Source organism: Pagrus pagrus (assembly GCF_965226575.1).
Source record: "Pagrus pagrus genome assembly, chromosome: 15".
In the NCBI taxonomy this organism is placed as follows: Eukaryota; Metazoa; Chordata; class Actinopteri; order Spariformes; family Sparidae; genus Pagrus; species Pagrus pagrus.
Window position 1 is genome coordinate 19,794,345 of NC_140199.1, and position 23,582 is coordinate 19,817,926.

The following is a 23,582-nucleotide window of genomic DNA, read 5'->3' on the forward strand; positions in this document are numbered from 1 at the left end:
CGCATCTGAGAGCTTCTTTATACATCAGTGCCTCATACACAGATACAGAAAGACAGCGTGTTTTAATGAGAAGTCAAAACACAATTTAAACATCCAGAAGAAAAATGGAATCTCACACTGTTTAAGATGTAAATATGTTTGGTTGGTCACTATGTCAACAGATCTTTGTTTGTATTTGTTTATATATATATAATGTTAAGGCACTTGTATTGCAAACAATATTGTATAGCAAAGTCAAAATAATTTCCCTGCACTTCAACGGTATAAAATCCTCTGAAAATATAGGAATATCTTTAAATATATTAAGCATTAAAGGCACTCATGTCAAACATCAAAAGCAGAAGAAAAGTGTTATAATCTGATTAAAGTCAGAGACTGGCAGCTAGACTTAAAAAGCAAGAATTCACAGTATGAAAAAGCCATAGTAAAAACCTGCAGGTATAGTGTATAAACAACACAGATGTATAATTTACAAAGCAACTGTTATTGCAGTTTGCATATTGGGACCAGTCTTCACGTGAAATCGTGGAGTGATGATGAGTCCTAACTCAGACAGGTAGTGAAGCATTTCATCACAGCATCCCTGTAGAGAAAGAACAAGCAGAAAGAAATGTGTGAAAAACAACTAATAAAGAAGAGGTCTTCAAAAGGGACCCAGGAAAACATAAATACAGCAGAGGCTAAAAATTCTGTCATGCGTACAGAATTAAAAGCGACAAAATAAAAGCACTTCCATCCTTTGTTACAACGATTCGGGTGTGGCTCGTCATGAATAAGTGAGCGTGTTTTGGCGGGGAAGCACCACATGCTCACAGAGATGGGGGCTCCCTTTTACTCCAGGTACTCTGTGTTGAGGGATGATGCAATACGAGCGATCGCCATGGTTACCACAGATCAGTCTTCGCCTGCTCCCCTCACACCGCTATTGCTCTTGCCATCGGTGTGTTGCTATGCAGACTTCGCCTGGGGCCCTCAGTCAAATTTCGGTGGAGGAGGTGTGAAAGGCGTCAAGGTTAAAAGGAGAAGGGGGGATCATAAGCAGTCTGGGAGGGAGGAGAGGAGGTCGGTGGACAGACGGGAGACTTGCTCCTTTAGATGCTCTTGTTCATCCCTCTGATGTATCAACAAAAAAACGCTCAACACCAGAAGCCTCACACACTTGCCTGAGGTTTGTTTTTTTTATATATATTCACTTGAGTCTTGATGCTATTTCTGCTTGCCCAAAACCTTCATGAATAAGTGATGAGTCTTAGAGACTTTCCTCACATTTCTGATTAAATATCAGAGCAACAGTAGCTCAAAAGCACTGTGGGAAGTGCACAGGCAGCAGGTTTTAGCACCTTGCTCTGCAGGCGTGAGAGGTTATAAATAGGCAACTAGGTAAAATACATTAAAGGATCAAGTCCACTGGCCATGTGGTGTTGTGACTGGCCAGCTACCACAGTTTGTTTGACCACAGACAGGAATAGGAAGAGACCGCAGTCTAATGCTTTTTAATGTGTCACTCGGAGGGATAAACGTCTGTGATCAAAATATGCTGCTGCTTTGTGACAACAGGGCAAACAACAGAGAGCTAAATGGTCAAATCTAAATTAAATGAAAAATGGATTACAGTAAGAAGCTTAAGGACAAAGAAGAAAAATAATGTGTTGACAAAAAATATATATAATAACAAAGGAGTAACAAGTAAATAAGTGATCAGGAGGATTTCAGTCAAGGAACGAGCAGTCAAATTAGCATTTCTCTGAAGGAATTTGGTTTTTGGAAGGGTGGCACGGGAAAAAAGGTCTTTGTCTCAGCTTTGTATTGTTGTTAGCATTTGTGTTGGGGGAGGGGGAACTCGGGGTGGCTATAGGACGTCCCTCAGCTGTCAGGACGGATTATAGGGTCGCCCAAATACACAAGGCACTTAATGGGGGGGCTGCACGGGGGCTCTGGACCTCTCACCAAAAGAGACATAACCCTGCTTACAGCTGGACTGACAAAACATCACACCTCATGCTTAGCTTAGGGAAAGCACTGAGGTGGTACACCAACCATATGGGACGAATTGAGAAGTGAACATCTGAGTTTAAGGGAGAATTTTCTTTCATTCAATATTCTCTACTGTGCTTTCAAGGCTTCAAGGCTTAATCTACATTAAAGCAAGTAACCTGTGCGACAGACCATTATGTGACTATTAGATTTTTATCCTCATCTTACGTGTGTCTAGATCTAATCAAAATTTTTGCTTTAACCCTTTAGAGCTTAACATAAGCTCATCACAAGCTACATCAGGAGAGAAATATTATGGTAAATCTGGCAGAGAGAGCATTATTCAAGAAATGATTTCATTTAGATATAATGGATAAAGCAAATAATGTCACAACAGGGCGAGAGCACAGAGCAGTGTGAGACAATAAGCTGCCATTTGTTGGCCACTAAAAGTGCCTGCACTAGTCGTAGGGGGGATTACAGCCATATGGTGGAGGCAAACAGAGTTTAGGGAAAATGAAAACATGTTTTCATTGAAGGGTCGCTCACAGTATTTGTCGTGTGTGGCAGTGCAGTAGACATTTGTGGACAGGGTGTTATTGAGATATAAATGGTAGCAGAAAACGGCGTCAGATCCACGTAGATAGAGATTTCATAACTGGATGTTTTTATGAATTATACATATTTAATAATATGATTTTAAGCCAAGAGCACACATGTATTAATTATTAGTAATTCAACAGTTCTATAAAGACATTTAGTAGTGCCCATGTTGTTTTTGTAGGCAGAGTTTGAGCTAGATCATGAACCAGCCTTGCAAAATGACACAGCCTGCTATTGAGTGAGCTTGTAAAAGCCGGCCAACTCAACAATCTCCTTGCTCACATTGGAATTTAATCAATTTTTGTATGCGTTTTGCTTTTTTAATAAGAAGTGCTGTGTGGTTAACTACAGCCTCATGTAACCTTACACATAATACCAACACCAACAATGATACCAACACTTATACCAACAATATTCAAGAAAAAAAGAGCTTTGGTATCAGTATAATTCAGGTATTGGAATCAGATCGTAACTGACAAAAAAAAGGAGCTTGAACTAGTAAGCATACAACTGAAAATACCATAATGGACGGACACACATCAATGTAAAAAAGATAACTGTGCTGTCTTACCTGGCAAATGGAATGTAAGAGATGCTATACCTGAAACCGAAAAATACACAGAAATCAGGATGACAGAACAATGACCATTATTCAGAGTCACTGATTAAACAGAAAAACATACAAGGCTGAGCATGTCAACCCAACACACCAGCTGAAGAAAACATGACCATTAGTATTTCATTCATATAATGTGATGAATGTGATGTTTTCCCTCTGATGGAAGTTGTTTTCCACGCTGTACGGCCACATCAGTGAAATATTAGAAAAAAAATAAATAAATCATAAAATAATGTTTTTAGTTTCACCATTTTCGTGTAATTCAACCTCATGTATTTGGTATCAGTAAATAACCGAAGGTGTTTACTTGACCTTAAAATCCAGTATGTTTTAATGATCCTGTCTGAATGTCATGGGTTTGTAATGATGTGATGTCGAAGAGATTAAAAAGCATAAACAAACACCAGAAGGAACACAGGAGAGGATGGCTTTAGGACTTCATAGTGGCGTAATAATGGTTTCCTGATGAGTAGCACGCCAAAATGTAAAATAAGTGTTTAAATGCTCCAAGTTGTAATCACTGGACTGTAGGGTCAGTGATGTCGCTTAGCAAGGGGATTAACTAAATGTGATTGTGAATGAATTACACTGTAACCTTTACACTAATGACGCCAGACAGATTGGTAGCCAAACACCAAGTACAACAAAAACATGATATCCTGTGCTGGAAGTGATTACAGCAGAAGTCAGTGGAAAGTCCCTGATCAAACACTTCATATATTTCAAATATGTGAGGAATCTGGTACAGCAGTTGAATGATTAACTGCAGCCAAAGTTTGAGCATGACCACCATCTTATATGGTCACCAGTTAGCATGACAATCTTGTACTGTACACAGTTAAAAGTAAATATTCTGAATGTCTAATGTAAAAAAGAGAACCGAGCAAACAAGTTCGGTCAAAGTTATCTGTGCTGTTTTAATATTAAACCTCCCACTGCCTGCCATGATCTATAGTGACGCAGTGTCAGTCTGCAGTGCTGCAGTGTCATATGGTCATTTCCCTGAAGTCAGCCTGAGGACTGGACTTTGCCCTCCTCCGTGTGTGTTTGTGTGTGTGTGTCTTATAACAGCACCACCTTCACACAGACGTCTGAGCTCCTGCGTGGGAGTGCACTATGCCCCCCAGTCTGTTAAGAATGAGCTCGGGATGTGTGACTTGTGGTCGTCATGGTGATGCCTCTGAGAACGCAGGCAGAGCGGAAGTGAATGTACTACATGTGGGTGCTAAAATGTAGTTAGAAGGCTGACACAGTCCTGCTCAGTGATGCACTGATATTGTCTGTTCCCTTCCTGCTGCCGGGGGGTTTGTGTTTCCATCCACATTCACACAAGTCTTTTGTTACTGCTGTGCAAATATGTTCAAATTAATGAACATACAAGTACTGACATGCCCACACACATCACTCACAGGTCTGATTATTCACTACTGTGAAGGAACTTAACCCTGCTGACCTCATTACTTTATGTGCTCTTTTCTCTATCAGCTAGACTGAGTTATCTGTAAGATTTAGAAAGCCACATTTAAGACATATTAAAGATAAATAGGGCTCCGACACACAATAATTCACATTATCAATTCAGTCTAATACTTTTGTTTAATCAATTCATTTAGTCTAAAAAATAATATCAGTAAATAGCCAAAATTGTTCATCAAAATTTCCTGAAGCTGAAAAGTGAGGTTTTGTCTGACTGTTCTCAAATCAAAAGATACTATAATAAAGCAGCAAAGCTGCAATGTTTACAGGAAATGTTTCTTCATAAACAACATAAGCTTATAATCAATTATCAGAAATATCAATGATAAATTTCCTGTAGACTGACTATTTGATCAACAAACTAAACGGCCCCAGTAAACATAAATAATCATGGCTACAACGTTTTTATTTTTTCAGCTGAACACCGCAGATTAAAGTTTTCATACAGCTTTCTCTACGAAAGCCACGACTCAGTGGAACGCTCTGCCAGATGACATGAAGAACTGCAATTGTGTATTTTGTGTTTGTGGTGTACTGCTCTGTGTTATGTTAGTTGATAAGGAAATATGTGCAGTAAGATATGTAAAATGAGTTGATAACATAAAATCGTCACAGACACATACGTTTACAAAGCGGATGAAATGAAAACTTCATGACTCAGGAGTCCCCTTTATTCTAACTAGTCCATTCAACTGTGACTGTAGGACTAGTTGTGACCCACGAGACAGCCGGCAGAGACTTTGTCTTGTATATAAACAACACAGGCGGAAATACCTGTCTGTGCATAAGTAGGTCTGCACTGATCCAGGCACCACCGCCTGCTCTACAGGCCAAAAATATTCTCACCTATGATGACTGGCAACCTACCTACGACAACATGACCGACTGAACACGCTGATGCCACCAACAGCTGAGGAAACTAGGGCAAATCAATCTGATCACAGCTGATATTATATTATATGTGCATCTTAACATCATTATATTACACTTATACAGCATGGATTTTACTCTTTATAGCCAAAGTTAACAAAACGTGAGCTATCCTGAAACAAAATGACGCGCTAAAACAATTGAAAAATCCAGGTATAGTGTAGTTTAATGTGAAATGTGACATTGATTGTGCAAGTTTAACCATTTATAGATTGAACCACGCACGTGTCAACAGCAGAAGGTCAGCTTAAAGCACCAGCAGTGTGATTATCTACACTCACGGACATTTAACGCAAGCAAAAGCAGCTGGGGAAAAGTTCTCTATCATGGACAGATGGCCCCATCTGAGTGGGTGTGAGTGACTGATGAGTAAATTAATTACTAACCACACTACAGTAGAGAGATGGCTGAGACTGTCAGGTCACACTTACCATGTCATTGCCAAAAACTGCATAATACAGAAGATGATTGCCAGGCCTTTTTTATGCCACTGTAAAATAAAACAGAAAACGGTTATCCTGATTGTTGAAATGAAAAACAAAAAGGGATGCAAGTGGCTTTAAAATGATGCATTATCTACTTACCCAAAACACTGCACAGAGCGTTAAGACAAGGCAGAGCTGGTGAAAAAAGAAAGGAATGGTTATCTTGTTGGCAGAGTGATGTTTGCCATCTGACACTTAATTTCTTTCAGCGTTGCACGGGAAATGCTAAATTCTATCCAAGAAAAGTTACTTAATCTGACAACAGGAAACATCCGTAGTGTCAAGTTGAAGTGAGTTTTCTACATAAATTACTTAATCTACACAATGCTTTAAGATCCCAAAGTGAGGAGAACTGCAACTTTAACTTAAAGTGGGACCTTTTAAACCCTCCAGAGTTGGTGAAAGCAGATTCTACAGTGTAAATGCAAAAATCCAAAATAACATCAAAACACAGTATTTACCAGCATAACAATGGTGGCTATCAGCCTCGTTGGTTCAAACATGCGCTTCAGCTGCTTTAGCGGTCCCATTAGGAAGCAGGTGCTTTAAAATGAACAAAAAAGAAACATATTAATTACACGTTTACACATCAGTAAAAATGTACATTAACCTGTTGTTTAAAATCTTAAATCGATGAGATTATTGTGATTATGTTCATTTCGAGATTAGGTGTGAAGGACTCATCTGCAGGGTTTATGTTAACTGGTAATTATTGGATTTTACTGGGAAAATCTGTTGACACCGGACATATTTAAATCTCTCTGGTCATGATGTCGGGTGAAAATAAATCCCTCTGAGCACAGTTTAATTGTATTAAAGGTGATGTTAGCGACTCTGGAGAAAGATGGTTTATTGTTAATCCTAAACTGAATTTGTCAGGACATTAAAATCTTCCAGGACACGTGGACCGGCATCATGTTTTCTACCTGAAACCCTGCATGACAGTGGTGTACTTGTGTAAATGTAATGGTTTGAATACTGGTCTGAGTAGTGTATCATTCAAGTAACTTGTTTTCTTTACCTGTTTACCCTTATCTCCTGATGTCGCCTACTCTGATTTTGCATTGCCCACAGATCGAGGCAGTGTTTATTACAGCTTACCGTTTTAAAAACGTCCAGCATATTTCATATCCTATTAATGAATAACCAATAATCGATTGTGCAGCCAGCCAGAAATGAATACTTTATAAACTTTGTGGTTAACGTGAATTTCACAATGGTCGTCATATGCATGCACGTATACACAAACAAATCTCTTCCGAGCGACATCAGCATCGTGTGGACACATAGTCAAATTTACACTATATGTTGCAATTCTTAGCAGGTTAATATTTCATGCCCGACACTACGATGACACATTTAAAACCTCCTACATGATGCATGCGTGACGTCAGTAAATGTAACAAGACAAAGGCTTTCCCCGCTGACGAGGCACGCAGCTCTGGGCTCGGCAGTGCTGAGTGGGTAGAGTGAGTCCGTGGAGCGTCACATCTGTTAGATGAGACACCAGAGTAGTCTCTGTTGACGCAGGCTCGCTATACTGGTCTGCTCAGACGGATGGAGGCTTGCTTTTTTTGAACTGCTCAATATGACAGAGACACTAATGATGCCCATGCACACGCTGCTACTGCTGATTAGGGAGAAGGATGACAGCATCGTTAATCCCATTAATGATATGAAACTAATGCTGGATTGTCCAGAGAAACTGTAACTCTAATTCAACAGTGAAAGTAATCAGCTAAAGTTTGATTTGAAGCTACATTTTTTTTCTGGCTACAGAACAAAAAGACATCCTTTACAAGCCTGCTGTGGCAAAAATATGTATCAAATGAATCAGCATTTTTATTGCTTGACGAAATTAGTTCATATTATTGACAGAACGAAACAATATATACTACAGATAATGTATGTTTATTGTGTTATTTTTACCCTTGATTGTGGCTCATTATGACATTAACTCCTATTTTTTAAATATTCTTCCACTACTGTGGGTTAGATGGAGGAACACATCTTCTCTGTGTAATCTTCTTGCACTCAAAGTGACATACAGATGAAAATTGATTTGTAAGATCCTGAGAATAACAATACACCATCTTGGTTTAGATTAGTAACCTGGGCTATGAAAGCAGAAGATGACCCAGTTTCTTGACACATCTAAACCCTCTGGACACATGATACCTGAAATAGAGACTGCCTGTCTGCCCTGTCTGAAAAACACCCCTCATCAATGGTTCACTGTCTGTCATGGAAGTCAAAGACATCATGATTATCTTAAGACCTTGGATTATCAAATATTTAATAATCCATAATGTTGTAAAATACAGTGTATATGTGTCAGTGTAGAAGCGTTATTAGAGCACACAGCCACATCCTACGAATACTGGCTTAATCTATCTTGACTGATCTGAAATGTAAAGCTTACTGTATTGAGCTACGTTACAAGTTCAGGTTTGCGTAACTTAGAACAATGTACAAAGAAAGCCTGTGTGACATAACCTGTAATAACAGATTTATTTAAGTATGGTGCCCTGTCACAAGGAAGCAGACCTTGTTTATGAAAACTTGGAAAATAATAACATGAAAGCAAACACTAACAGCTACTCTACTCTTAGAGACAACCAGCACATCCAACAGTTAGGAGACAAAGACAGCTAATGTGTTCCTGCTGACCATCGTTTATCTATCACTTATCATTTCCTTCTGACTTTTCATGTGACATCCTGACACAGAATTAACAGCATAAAGATCTAGATCACAATTAAATACACTCTAATAGGAGCAATTTAACCCTTTGCTGCTCAGTGCCTGCTCAGTTGCATCAAATAGTGCAGTACCTTTTTACACAAACACCAGACTAACTACTTTCTGTAATGCAAGCAGAGATCAACTGTCTCCGCAGCCTTGACAAGATTGCAGCAGTAGGTTAAAGCATTCTCTGCATCTTTTTATAAAACAGGCTTTATATTTAGGTTTACTACAAATGGTCCAAAAAAGTGAGGATGAAGTGCAAAACATGAATAAAAACAGATCACAAATGAAAAGTATTTACTGAAAACGTTATATCCTTTATATAATCATGTGTAAAGTGGTACACCTCACCCCATCCTTGCTCATGAACGACTGAACCTCTGGAGGATGCCCTTTTCATACCCAAACACTAAACTATCACCTGTTATAAATGAACCTTTTTACCCGTTGAATGGTCCAAACAGGTGTTTTTGGAGCATTCAACAACTTTCTCAGTCTTTTGTTGCCCCTGCCCCAACCTGAGACATGTTGCTGGCATCAAATTCAGAATAAGCATATATTTACAAGAGCAATGAAGTTGATGAGGTCAAACACTAAATATATTGTCTCTGTGCTGTTTTCAATTGAGTATATGCCAAAAAAGTATTAGCAAATTATCACATTGTTTCATTCATGTTTTACACAACGTCACAACTTTTTTTTTTTTAACTGGGGTTGTAAGTACAGTGGGATCATAAAGACAGATTTCTGTTCATTTAAATGGAAGTAGCATGAAGAAAATTGAATAATTATGCTAATCTGATTAAATAATGGAGATTATCATTTTTGCTATAATCCTGGTATGGAGCAGAACCAGTAGTCACCACTGTTTATCATCAATAAGCTTTCTAATAAAATGTGTTGCTGTGCCAATGATGACAGAATGGCAGTCATCAAGTAAGAATGATTTTTGAGCCCAATGCATTATCATTTGTTTTTATATTGGGCAATGCGCCATACTAGACATTACAATTCTTGGACTGCTTAATTGATTGATGTAGACTCTTACCTGGCAAGAGCTGCGATATTCCCTAGTGTGTAGAAGACGGCAAAAAGCTTGACTCCATTTGGAAGAAACAGCAGTGCTGAACCCTGGAAAAACAGCAACATACTCTCCATCAGCGACACAGAATAATGTCACCACACCACACACACAAAAGTAGAGATGCACGATATATATTGGATAAATTATTGTCCTAATGTTAGGAAATGTATATTATTAGCTATAAATCAGTATTGGTGGAATTATATCTGATAAATGGAGCAGATAATATGAAGCTGAACTTCTTATCACTGACTTAACAAGTGCAACATGTACACACAATATAGGGAGTGGTAGTATCCACCTTTAGAGCTGGTTGGTGATCTGCCAAATCTGCCTGAATGAATCCTGAACTTTAATTAGATTGAAGGCTGAAATCTTAGGTTCCTTTCTTGGAAAAATAAAAACATACATAGAAAAACACTACAAGGAATTCTGTGGCTTATCCTTTATTTACTGAAACATAATGGGCTCCCCCTAGTGTCAAAATACAAAATATAAATGTTAAAAATCACTGGCTGGGTAGTATAATAATACACAATTACTATTTGGATCACATTCAACTACTAGCAACTAACAATTGACAGAAGCGTTATAATTTGGGGGGTTGGAAATTCAAATAACATGCAGCTAATAACCCCAGCTCATAAAAGGAGCATATTTTCTTGAAAAAGGAATGTGGCTCTCCCGCTTTGAGCGTTTTTTAAATGAATGGAAGAGGCATTATGTGTTGTTTGCTGCCAAGTGCACAGAGATCCCCTGACCTCTGTGAGTCTCACCACCCAGGCCTGCCTACACTTTGAGATTGTGTTTCAGACTTAGTCAGTGTGAAGTATGACTAAGCAGTGGCTTCAAAGTGTAATCAGCAAGTGCCTCCTGTGACAAAACTTCCTGTCATATTAACTGCCAACTACACTACAAACCAAAACCTTAAGCTCCTTCCTCAAATTAAGCAACCTTTATGTGTTAACTAAGCATAATCTGCAAGCGCACGAGGACAGGGATTTGTCCTGCCAAGCCATTTTAACAACTTGAGTGTTTTATTGTGACTACAAACATGGACCATTGCAAACTCTATTAACAGCATTATGTGCGCTCTGCATTTTCTGCATTCCTGATGTCTGTACAAAGTCATACAGAACATTAAAGCTGCCTTTTCAACTTAAAAGGCAGAGAGACTCACGAGTATTGAGCACAGGATGCCTCCAGCAAAGCATATGACGAACCACTTCACCCTGGTGCTGTAGCTGAGAGAGGTGGCATCAAGGACCTGGTGGGAACAATGGGAGGATGTCACAAGACAAACCTAATGACCTGCAGAGAGAGCCACAGGCTTCCTACTGATGATTTAATAATGTTGGCTAGAGCCACGCAAATAACACCCAGCTGCAGTATTACAATACAAACACTCACAGCACAGGCACGGGACATTACACAGTAAACTGATCTTATGCAAATAACCACTAAAACCACCTGTAAAGCAGAGTCAGCAAAACATGCACAAGTACAACCATAAGAGACTCTGATGTGCCAGAGTAACATTTTATAAAGTTAAAAAACAGTGTTCAAGTTGGAAACTTACCTCATTTCCTCCTCATCGTCAATGCGTGGGAAAAAAGTATAAATAAACAAACAATTAAATGTATTAAATGCTGACAGAAAGCATGCTAGCTAGGCTAGCTTTAAAAGGGGCTAAAAACACACCGACTAGCTGGACACATGACAGCGACACAGGCTAGCTACCGTCTTGGGATGCTAACAGAGCTAACGTCAACCTAGCGTCAACTGACATTTTCACCGATAGCTGCTGCTATTAACAAAACTGAAAGTTAACTCAAAGAAAATAACAAACACATTAATAGCAGGTGTCTGAGCGGTAACGCGGGCTCGGTCACACACAGGAAACAAAACTAACACAGGGCTATGTTTTTATTATTACATTTTAGCCGTTTACACAACGTTAGCATTAGCTGTGTATACTGTCATACAGTCAGTACCTGTGCTGTGAGACCCAACTCCTCGTTGTCCTCTTGGCCGCTTAACACACGACGAAGCTTGTCCATCGCTGGAAACTAGCTTGCAACAAAATGATGCGAACAAAAGTAAAGTTTGTATTTCTATATTTCTAACTGCACGTCTCCTGTGCGTCTGTCCACTAGAAGTTGTTATCGCAGTAGTGGTAAGTTTCTGACTTCCTGGCTTCCTGTATGGTGCTCTCTGTGCCTGCTGACTCAGAGTCGGTTTATCCGCAGCCAGCGTTGGGCCTATTGGCAGGGGGAGGTGTTTCAATAACCGACTGCGGATCAGCTCGTGAAGGCAACATAGCCAAGCCCACTTCTCCTCGGAAATGTTGCTGCCTTCCAGTGCTGTCGTAAATTACACGATCAATTGCGTACGTATCTGATGGTATTTGGGATATGATTGGCTGTTCGTCCATTACAATACATGTAATTCAAAGTAGGAGTATATGCAAAAAATAAATTAATAACAATTAAAGCAAAGTAATTGGAGACTTATTGATATTATAGCATTTATTTCACACACAAATGATCAACGCGTAAACAGGCACTTAAGTATAACATGTATTAGTGGCCTGAAAGTCACTTTTCAAAAGATCAATATTTCTTTGCGTGTTTTAATCTTCCTTACTCTTACATTACTGCTATTTACAAATATACAGTATAACTTGGACCACTGTTTAATGCTCCCCTTTGTTGCTTTTGTGTCGCTTTGTCGCCCCCCAGTGGAGATGCAACGACAAGGCAGGACAAAGTTGGCACCGTCAGTGCAGCGTGTACTGACCATGCTTGGTATTTTTACAAGCTTATCATGTGCAGAATGTTTCTGATTCCATGCATAACTTCAGCATTAAAAGATCCACACAAAAGATACTGAATGTCATTTATTTAATGACTTTTGTTTAAAAATGTACAAACTCTTCACCTTTCTATTTTCAAATGTTTATCTTTGGATCAGACTATTTCTCAAAGGTTTATGTCTAAAGACTGAATTTTAACCGTCATACATGTGTTTTCTTTCCTGTTAGAAATGCATCAGTCTTTTGCATCAATCCTGTAGGCTCAAGCGCCATGATTTCAATCTCAGAATGGATTATAGTCTGTCAGAAAAATTTATGTTAAAACATTTGATGTGCCAAGGCAAGTCTCCTTTCCTTTATCGAGAACATAACCGGCGCCAAATGAGATACAGTAATGGGAGGCTTTTGACTTTGGGTCACACTGGCCTCCTGAGGGACAGAGTCATTGACTTTTCTATTTATGTGTAAACCAGCAGAAATTTTAATTATCTGTAAATAGCCTGAAATTACAGACATGAGAATGAGAAAACATAATCAGAATGAAAGGGTGGCACTGAAAACACAACAAACTACTCTGACAATCAAGGATGCTGTGTATTTTGAGGCACAAAGCAGATGACCAAACTATAATGCATCTTCTGACATCTGGCACATTTACAGGAAATGTCAATGAGTTTCTGTATGTAGGCAAAATGAAAAAATTCCACTCTCAGACACAGCAGAGAGATAATCCTGAATAATGAACATGCATAGTATACAGCATATAAACATCCTGGAGTCATCTTATCTGTCACCTGTGGAGCCGTTCACTTTGTTAAGCTTTCTTGTAGACGTTGTTCTCAGGTTAGAATGACTTCATGATAACTCATGAAAAGTAGAAGCTAAAATCTAAATATTGAAATTGTTGAGGAACACATCAAGAACATAGTGTTTCAAGAGACAATGCCAAAGTCAAAGTTAAATCCTAGCATGCATGGAACATGCAAACATGCCCTTGGATTTTGTAGCTATCTTATTTACGGGGATAATTTGATAGAGCTCAGGAGTCCAGCTCCATTTTTTCTGAGTTCTCACTCTTCTCGTTCATACAGATTGGGCTGTGTATGTCTTGGCCAGTAAGTGGGAAATGTCTCTTAAAGGATAAGTTCTCCTAAAAAAAGAAAATTCATGCTCCCCCCATGCCGATGGAAAGTATGTGTTGTAGTCCATAAAACAAAACTGTGTTGCAGCCTCCTCCTAAACAACTCAAGTAGAAAGGTGCAAAAAAACAAACATAAAATGGCTCCATGCAGCTTGTCTGGTGTAATTCAAGTCTCCAGAAGCCCAGAGATCCCAAATGGATTTGAAAACATTTTCTTTACACCATTTTTATTTAGCCAAAATCTTCACTGTAGCAGCTTCACTGGGGCTTCTGAGACTTGGATTACACCAGATGAGCTGCATGGAGCCATGTTGTGTTTTGTTTTTAAAACAAGTCCCCATCTACATCATTTGTTTAGGAAAATACCGCAACGCTGTTTTGCTGTGAAGCTCCAGAAATGCTTTGAGGACTATGAAACTTCATCTGATATTCCGTTGGCATGGGGCTTAGTGATGACTAAATTTAGATAATATTTTTTGGTGAACTTCTCCTTTAAACCCCCTCCCCGTTATTTAAGGCTGACTTAACAGATCTTGTCGTGTTTAACCAGTCCTTACTGTGAAGGGAAAACAGTAATACTCTCCCTCCACATATCCAATGAACAGCTGTTCACAACGCCTGACCTCATCAGATGTACCTGACTGTTTTGAGTACAACATAAAGCTCAGCTGACTCCTCGAAGTGCGAGCCACCTGATAAGAAAGTGAGATCCCCTCTGCACCGATGAAGGAAGATGATCTGCTGCACTTGCAGGGAAAGGGACTTTGAGTGAGGGCCAAATATCTGGACGCGGAGCATTCAGCGGACATCCCTGCTCCTGTGCGCTCTCCAGACAACAGCGATGAGGACGACGCGGCCACTGCTCTTATTCCTGACTGTTTCAATCTTCTGTGAATGGAAGAGCACTTCGGGTTTCGTCTGCCCGAGGATCTGCCGCTGTTTCTCCAACGCTATCAGATGCAACAATGTGACACAAGGATCAGCGCTGATGATGGAGCACAGAGATAAAAGACTGTAAGTTCTCACGACTGTGTATGAAAATGTACTTTTAATGTGGCTGAAGCAGAGTGGTCAGTCCTGATGGATGACTGATCGGCCAGCCTGCGCATTTTAATACATTTGAGACCATATTTATGACAGATAGTATTCATTTCCACGTTACCGAGGCTGTGCCGTGCGTATTTACGCACGGACCGAGTGTCCATCTGTAACGCACTCGCTCGCCACCTTCAGATGCGCTTAGATTTGAGTTAATGCAGGGCTGCTACAGTGAATATTACTTATTTTATTCCAATAATTTGTTGTGATGTATTCATGTTTCCCTCTCATCATACTGGCAGTTGAAACACTCTGCTATACTTTAGCCTACTTTAACAAGCACTGACTGTTTAGTATGTTGCAACGTTTTCCTAACACTTCCAAGTTTAAAAGAAAGGTCAGGCGTTGCCATTTTGGTTTGTTAATGATGGTACAAAAGGTTTGCTATCTATAAAGCTAATCCTGGTGTCAGTTTTAATCGTCGACAAAAAAACTCCATCTACTCCAGCAGTTAGTACAGTTAATAGCAGGATAAATATGTTGTGTTCTGATATCACCTGATATCACCACACTGACAAGAGGTTTTGCAGTGATAGTCAACAGAAATCCTATCAGATGAGATCTGTGGCACATCTCTGTTTGGAGTTAAACCATTTGGGAATCACTCATTTATGCATAAATATTGTCCAAGACATTTTTAAGTGTTGAGACATTATTTCTTATTCGTAGTCATGATTTAGTTTCAACATTTCGACATCAGTAGTGCTAAAGATATGCCGCTCTGTCAGTTTACATGTTTGCCTAAAGACAACTAGACTTAACTGTGTTGTATGTTTCTTATAATGAAATTGTGGTTAATTGAATATGGGCTGGTGAGTGAAAGGAACTGGCTTAAAGTTTTTTGGGGAAAGAAGTTAAACAGAAAATAATGGTAATAGAGGCGATGTTGAAGTGAGTAAAAAAAGCCCACAAAAAAAGAGGAAAGAATCTTGTATCTGTATTTGTATTATGTGTGTAACTGCACACGTTTGCTCTTTCCAAATAAAGATAAAATATAAAAAAAGAAAAGAAATTGTTGTTAATTAAAAACCTCATAATAGTTGTAATAATATGAGAATACAAGTATATGGACAGACCTACAGACTAGTGCAGACTGAAATACACCAGTTTCCACTCAGTGTTTATATTTGTCGTTTACCTCATTTAGCCAAAGTACCTCACAGCTCATCACGTTCTATTGTTGGAAAACAGAGGGCCCTGCATGTGTGCAACTTAATTACCTGTGAAGAAAATGTCAAGTTGATCCCACACGGTCAAGTGCACTGTGCATCCTCGAGGTCTTCACGGTCTTTCTGGCCATTAGAGCTCCGTTTAAGAGTTCACTAAAGTCCCACAAGGCCTTGAAGGTGAGGAATCTTGACCTCTCCTCCAGTTAATCACAGAGCCTTGAGTCTCTCCTGATAAGTGTCCATGAAGGCCAGCAGCATCTTGCATGTATTAAATGAGACTGGCACACACACACACACACACACACACACACACACACACACACACACACACACACACACACACACAGACTCTCCAGGATCTTCATGTTTTGTCAAATGATGAAATCAACAGTATTTTAGTTGTTTTTAGTTGTTAATCAAATGATCTGAACACGTAACAGTCTGAGTCTGCTGCTGGAGATGATCGGTTGAATGAAAAATGTACAGTTATGGTTAAAAACAGCGAGAAACCCCAAGTTTAACTTAGGAGAGAAATGACATGATGGTTTCAGCATTAAAATGCCTTCCACTGCATACATATTTAAACCCTGTGGTATAAGAAACATGTCCGTTTTGTCATCTTTAAAATCACTTAAGGTGTCTTTGACTATAAACAAATTAAATGTGTCTCTCTGTATTCTTTGTTTTCAGGTTTCTCTATCACTTGCCTCTGCACACTATTTCAAGCCATTCTTTTGAGGGGCTGAAAGGAGTCCAGAGGATGTAGGTATCATTACCTTCTACAGAAAAACTCTGAAGACTGAAAATAGTCTAAAATATAAGATATTACTAAATATATGGCTGCAATCAAAGTGGATTCAGGAGCACATATGAAAAATGTACTGTACGTATTGCCAACTCCCTAATGTTTACACTAGGTAAGAATAGGATGGTTTTCATCCCTGACAGTGTTTCTGTGGCTACGCTACATTAATAAATCTCCTCGTGGATCAAGTTTCAGGACATGACTCACAGAAACAGACTATTTATATCAAGGCACATAAATTAACCATCACTACTGTAGCTGTCTTTAGCATGCATATTAGTAGCACATTGGCTCTCTTTAAGTAATTAATGCTTTATTCTGCATAACCATATTCGTCACCTATAGGCTACTAAAAAATAACTTAGCAAGTACTTTTGTGTTTTGCTACATAAGAATAGACCATATTTATGAAGTGTTATTTAGGGAGCATGAGTGTTCTTGTGTTATACTACCACCTTATAGGGCCCATATTCAGCAAAGCATATTCATGTACAGCAACCAATGGTGTTACTTTATGTTGAAAAGTGTTGGGGACATATAGGTTCAGATATAAAACGTTCTCTGAATGGTCTTTAACATGTGGTTTCAGGCAATGTATAGTATAGTATACTATACTGTGTAATAACAAATTATCCACACACAAAATGGTCATTTTAAAAACAAAAAGTGGTATGGACATGTCCCCAGTGTCGTCATTGTGAATGATACCAATCACAACAACTTCCTTACAATCAATAAGCAGTGATTAGGAGGTTATTGAGGGAAAACCCTAAGTTAAAGCAACATTATGTAACTTTTTAACCTTAAAATAACAGCTGCAAAATCATTTTGATGGTACAGTGTCTTGTAATTGGTCGAACGGTGTCTCTGTCTTCAGAGGAGCCACTCCGCCCCCCAACACCTGTTTCTGCACTATGTAACTTCAGTGAGAGGGAAGGATCACAGTGTCACAAAGATACAAGATACAACACATCACATTGTTACAGATGTAATATTTACGACGGAGGTGTTGCACTCAGAAACTGTGGGAAACCTTTAATGCCCCAGTAGTTGTAGATAATGATCATCTTAATGGAATCTCCACATGTAAAGTCTCGTAGATTCCTGGTCATAAAATTGTCTATAATCTATAGATGTGTCCGGGTCACAGGCTTCTGTGTGTGCGGGGTGGAGGATTGTTTGGAGCAGCTGTTGAGATAAAGTACTGCCTCCCAGACAACCAAGGTCACATTCTGTTCCTCTAACATCTAAACCTTCACTGTATCTCATACAAGAGCCGTACGGCCTCCATGATAGACCAAACTCCATATTCTCCCATCAAATGCACTGTGACTTGGGTACACATGTTTCCACAGAGTATTCTGTAGAGGGTTAAATAGGTTAAAAAGTGTCATTCAGAACGGGCATGTTGTCCTCGATTGAGCTTCATTAAATACTTCAACGTAAGGAATCGTCTCCTGAATCTCCTTTCTCACCTGGGTTAATCAAAGGAAACGAAAATGCCTCAACAGTTGCTAGCTTCCTCAGTGTGAATGACACCTGTGACAACAACTTCCTTCTGTTTGTAGTTAGCACCTACATTGCATCTGACAAACTGTTACACACCTGGGATTTCTATTTATGACAGTGGTGTCCCACTCAGAAACTGTGGGGGGCGCCAAATCACACAAAACAGCACTTCCACATAATGTTGCTTTAATGGGCCCGCAGTTGTAGAATAAGGTCATGCAGAATATTTCATTTTAATGATTAAAAACAGCCAATATGTCACTAACATGCATGCTAATAAGCAGCCATATGGTAAATATGTGTACCCTAATATAAAGGTACATGTACATCTTCCTTGGATGGACATCATTGTTTTGTCTCTGCTCTGTACTCAGTGACATCGCTCAGAGCGTGACCCTGGAAACCATTGAGACGTTAGCGTTTAATAACCTTCTCAACCTCTCTGAAATGTAAGTATTTTCAGTGATTATTACTAATAGTAACAGTAAGCTTAATAATAAATAGTCCACACTGATGTTTGATGTTGTTTGGCAGCTCGATCCAGAACACAAGGAGTCTGATGCGCATTGGCAGAGGGACATTTAACAACCTTCCCAAACTGCGTTACCTGTGAGAGACCTCAAAATACACAACTTGAATGTGTTTTTCTTTAGATTAAGAATTAAATCTGGCTATTAAACAGAACTCTGATTTCAAATCCCATATACTATACTAATCTATACTATACTACAACAACCAGATCAAGCATTTATGCTATGTCATGTTTGGTTATATTCACATATCACAAAATGACACGTGCTTTCCTTTGCATCGACAGGAGCATCTCGAACACTGGGATAACAGTCTTTCCTGATATTACGTCCATTAATTCTCTTGAATCAGAGTTTATACTGTGAGTACAGCTTTAGTAGAGTTTTAAAGATTCATGACAAATAAACGCACATCACCATAAACACATGAACTGTAACACTTTTACAGGGATATCTATGACAACCTGTATCTACTGGAAATACCTCCGAACGCTTTCATCGGACTGACAAAAGAATATGTCACAATGTAAGTGAAGCGAGATGTCCCTTTTAATTGCTTTACGGTGTCGCTTAATAAATAGTAACTATAAAAATCTCGTGACTGATTGCAGGAACCTGTACAACAACGGCATCAGAGAGATACACGACCACACCTTCAACGGGACAAAGATAGATAAGCTGTATTTTCCCACGTTTCCTATTTCTGACTGAGAGATGTAAGATACGTTTCTTCCTCTCACAGCGTTTAGCTTTTGCTCCATCACTCTGCGTTTTTTAATTTCAGGGTTTTAAAGAATAATCGAAACCTCAGAGGGATCCACAGAGATGCGTTCAAAGGAGCCACAGGCCCAGGGGTCTTGTGAGTAGTGTTTTTAAACCTCCAGAAAGTCTCATGATGCAACATGTATTTGTTTGGATTCATTAGGGAGAGGAAGGAGGAGGATGTTATAGACTTGTTATCATGTCTTGATAAATTTATTGTGTGAATTCTGTGTGGAGACTTGAGAAACGATAAACAACAGAATGCTTATCATTATTACAAGCTTTTCTTTCCATCATTGAGAGAAATTACTTCTCATGTACATGTACTAAGTTGTATAATATACTAATACAATAGCAGTGGATTACATTTTACTGCTGATATTTGAAAAAGTATGCAGCTCAGGGGACTGATTAAAGATTGATTGACTTTATGCTCTGAGGCAGAATAATAACCAGCACAATGGTCACAAAGAGGCCTTTACAACCCCACTCAGTCACACTGTTATCTGTGTCACTTCACAGGGACGTGTCTGCGACAGCTCTCAAGAAGTTACCAGCGCAGGGACTGGAGTCGGTCCTGGTGTTGTTTGCTCAGTCAGCGTACGCCTTGAAGAGCCTGCCTCCTCTGCAGGGACTGTGGAGCCTACGAGAGGCCCACCTCACCTACAACAGCCACTGCTGTGCACTGCTGAGCTGGAACACCCACAGGTGACTGACACGGCGCATTTTACAGTCTAACCAAGGATAGATCTGTTACTGAATCAGTAAGCTCTGACCCACTGCACACCAAAAGCAAAATCTTATTCAGAGAATTTACTAACTTGTTTATTACAGTATACAAAACTGCCTTCAACTTAAGGCCAGTGACATATTTACATGATCTCCTTTCTTTAATACAGGGACTTCACCATTAATCCTGCATGGAATAACAGCTCCACACCTTGTGATGAGAGTGACCCAACAGCAAGGTAAAACATGTTTTCCTGCTTCTGTAATGGTTGAATTAATCTCTGTGCAGCCTTGGTTGTTAAAGGGTAACTCCACCAATTTTACTTATTCAGGTGTGTTTACAGGTCTTGGGGAGTAAAAATTGAGTAACAGTGTGGTGCCTACATTACCCACAATGCAACAGAGTAATTGCAACTGCAATATTTCAGCTAGAAAATAGTTTGACTTGACTTTATGAAGGCCTGTGTTACTTGTCGTGTCACCTCTTTAAGAAGAACTCTTCTTCTTCTTTGTGAACAGGGTTCAGCGTGTGATTGGAGGCTCAGCAGAAGGGACGCTACCGAAGGATTTCTTTTCAGATGCTGACCTGTTTGTGGATGATGAAGGCTTTGGAGACGTGAATTTCCACTATCCAGAACTGGACTTCTGTCAGACACAACCAGCTTTGCTTTGCACGCCTGAAGCAGATGCCTTCAATCCCTGTGAGGACATCGCAGGTTTCAGTTTCCTCAGAGTGGCCATCTGGTTCATCAACATCCTGGCCATCTCAGGGAACCTGACAGTCCTTCTGGTCTCCTTCACCAGCTGCAACAAGCTGACGGTGCCTCGCTTCTTCATGTGCCACCTGGCTTTTGCAGACCTCTGCATTGGGATCTACCTCCTGATGATCGCCACAGTAGACTTGCGTACGCGCGGTCACTACAGTCAGCATGCTATTGAATGGCAGACAGGGCCCGGCTGCAGCGCTGCAGGCTTCCTGTCTGTGTTTGGTGGGGAGCTGTCAGTCTACACGCTCTCCACCATCACTCTGGAGCGCTGGCACACCATCACCAACGCTCTGCAGGTAGAACGCCATCTGTTACTCACACAGGCAGCGAGCATAATGGCGGCTGGTTGGCTCATCTGTCTGGGGATGGGGATGCTGCCTCTGGTTGGTGTGAGCAGTTACTCCAAAGTCAGCATGTGCCTTCCCATGGACATAGAGACTCCTCTGGCTCAGACCTTCATCATCATTATCCTGCTCTTCAACGTGGGCGCATTCACTGTTGTGTGTGTTTGTTACGTGCTGATCTACCTGGCTGTAAAGAACCCAGAGGTCCCGAGAAGAAGCGCCGACACCAAGATGGCAAAGCGCATGGCTGTGCTCATCTTCACCGATTTCCTCTGCATGGCTCCCATCTCCTTCTTCGCCATCTCTGCTGCGTTCAAGGTCCCCCTGATCACGGTCACTAACTCCAAGATCCTGCTCGTCCTCTTCTTCCCCATCAACTCTTGTGCCAATCCCTTCCTTTATGCTATCTTCACCAAGGCTTTCAGAAAGGATGCATATCAGCTCATGAGTGCATTGGGCTGCTGTAAAAGCAAGGCCAGTGTTTATGGCATGAAGGCCTACTGCGGGGAAAATGCAATCAACTTTGGGTCCAGTTATAAAGGATCAGGGACAGGAGTGGGGCTGGCTGATGTGGAAGGGCAGAGCCGTCACCTGAAAGAGGAGGGGGAGCTCACCTGAGATGGAAAAAAAAAGGGATGCAAAACTTGTTTATACTGTTTATAAGACAACTACACAAAATAAACTGAGGAAAAACAGCTCACACTGGATTTGGAGGAAATTGATGACATACTATCAGTCCAACCCACTGAATATGCCTTTTGTCTCACAGGAGGCGGGAAGGAGGGGCATAAGTGATATTTGACCCGCTTTATAGGAGAGCCAAAACAAAACTGGCCAGACATTGTCCTGAGTGTCCTCAGAATTACCAGAATCACCAGACATCCTGAAAGATTTGGGACTGTTGTGAATCATGACCAATTGTACCAAATCCAGAATCCTGTCCTGTTTGTCCCTTACATTGGTAGTAATAGAGGGCTGGTCAGAGGTGGCCCAGGGGTTGTAGTGGGGGACTCGGGACTTCAGTCTGGCCCCCGGGTTCCCCCCGCCCCAGTTGAATCAGACGGTTGATTGGATTACAACAGTTTGCATAGGGCTATATTATATCTTAATTTCAAAGTTTGAAAGCTGACTGTAACTGGTGGCTGACCTACAGGATGTTGTTCAAACAAAGGAGATTTCTTCAACTATACCAATCATTGCAATTAAACACATTCATATTACAGGACACTCTTGTTGAGGTCACTCTCTATATTAGATGGCAGGTAGCTAACATTTGCTAGCTAGCCACAGCAGCAACACCCAGGGTTAGAGAATGAGAGAAATGAGAATGTCATGTAATTGGCCCCTCCATAGTTGACATCAGATTATGGCCCCCTGCATGGTATCACCTGTCAAAATGTCTCCTGTGTAAAAGGCCTATGGCAGAAATCTTCAGAAGAAAGCTCCAGAGCCGCTGCTCAATGGACCTTGATGGACCCTCAGCTATGAACGTTCAATCCCAGTTTAATATTTGGATGAACTAAAAGAACAAGAAGTCCTTAAAATGCTCCAAGAAAGGACCTTTGAACCTGTAAGATTACACGATAACTGCTTACGGATCATTTCCTGATGATGTGATCCAGTAAAAAGCACCCAAACAGCCACTGAATGGACCACGTGGTGAGCCTGAGTGATCACCTTCATCTCCAAGCTGCTGTTTCAATGAAACCTCTGTCACTTCTTGTTAGTTGATGTAAAATACAATATTTGTTTTATTCTGAGGTTGGCTGTGAATGAGGTTGTCTGAATGTAGAAATCAGCCACAGTTTGTGTGGAGAGCTCAGCAGCTGACCACATGGTGGAGCAGTTGGGAACAGACCAGTTTCCCAAGTGGGAACTACACCACCAGGGATTCTGTTTTTCTTCTAAGGCTTTTTGAGATATTGTAAACTGATTCAAAATAAAAGAGACCATCTACTAATGTGTGTTTATTCTATATGTACATAATGCTTAGG

At 40.2% G+C, this 23,582-nt stretch overlaps 2 protein-coding genes across 2 annotated transcripts; one reads left to right on the top strand and one right to left on the bottom strand.

Moving 5' to 3' along the window:
- Positions 1-12,208, bottom strand: sft2d1 (SFT2 domain containing 1). Its single transcript, XM_084375696.1, has 8 exons — positions 11,914-12,208; positions 11,100-11,186; positions 9,884-9,966; positions 6,549-6,630; positions 6,187-6,222; positions 6,034-6,092; positions 3,149-3,178; positions 1-583 (listed from the first exon to the last, which is right to left on the bottom strand). The coding sequence occupies exons 1-8, from the start codon at positions 11,977-11,979 to the stop codon at positions 544-546; spliced, it is 483 nt and encodes a 160-aa protein (XP_084231822.1). The 5' UTR covers positions 11,980-12,208; the 3' UTR covers positions 1-543.
- A 2,193-nt stretch (positions 12,209-14,401) lies between these two features.
- Positions 14,402-23,575, top strand: lhcgr (luteinizing hormone/choriogonadotropin receptor). Its single transcript, XM_084375268.1, has 11 exons — positions 14,402-14,889; positions 16,833-16,904; positions 18,831-18,905; positions 18,991-19,065; positions 19,274-19,348; positions 19,435-19,512; positions 19,598-19,666; positions 19,771-19,845; positions 20,271-20,456; positions 20,648-20,716; positions 20,997-23,575. Exons 1-11 carry the CDS (start codon positions 14,717-14,719, stop codon positions 22,204-22,206), a joined length of 2,157 nt encoding a protein of 718 aa, XP_084231394.1. The 5' UTR covers positions 14,402-14,716; the 3' UTR covers positions 22,207-23,575.
- The last annotated feature ends 7 nt before the right edge of the window (positions 23,576-23,582 follow it).

Excerpts from the sequence above, each read along its gene's own strand:
- sft2d1 (XM_084375696.1), bottom strand. The coding sequence starts at position 11,979 with ATGGACAAGCTTCGTCGTGTGTTAAGCGGCCAAGAGGACAACGAGGAG. Across the intron at positions 6,223-6,548 it reads TAGCCACCATTGTTATGCTG|CTCTGCCTTGTCTTAACGCT; the intron begins GTAAATACTGTG and ends TTTTTTCACCAG. Across the intron at positions 6,093-6,186 it reads CGCTCTGTGCAGTGTTTTGG|TGGCATAAAAAAGGCCTGGC; the intron begins GTAAGTAGATAA and ends TTTATTTTACAG.
- lhcgr (XM_084375268.1), top strand. The coding sequence starts at position 14,717 with ATGAGGACGACGCGGCCACTGCTCTTATTCCTGACTGTTTCAATCTTC. Across the intron at positions 19,667-19,770 it reads GGGACAAAGATAGATAAGCT|GGTTTTAAAGAATAATCGAA; the intron begins GTATTTTCCCAC and ends TTTTAATTTCAG. Across the intron at positions 20,717-20,996 it reads GAGAGTGACCCAACAGCAAG|GGTTCAGCGTGTGATTGGAG; the intron begins GTAAAACATGTT and ends CTTTGTGAACAG.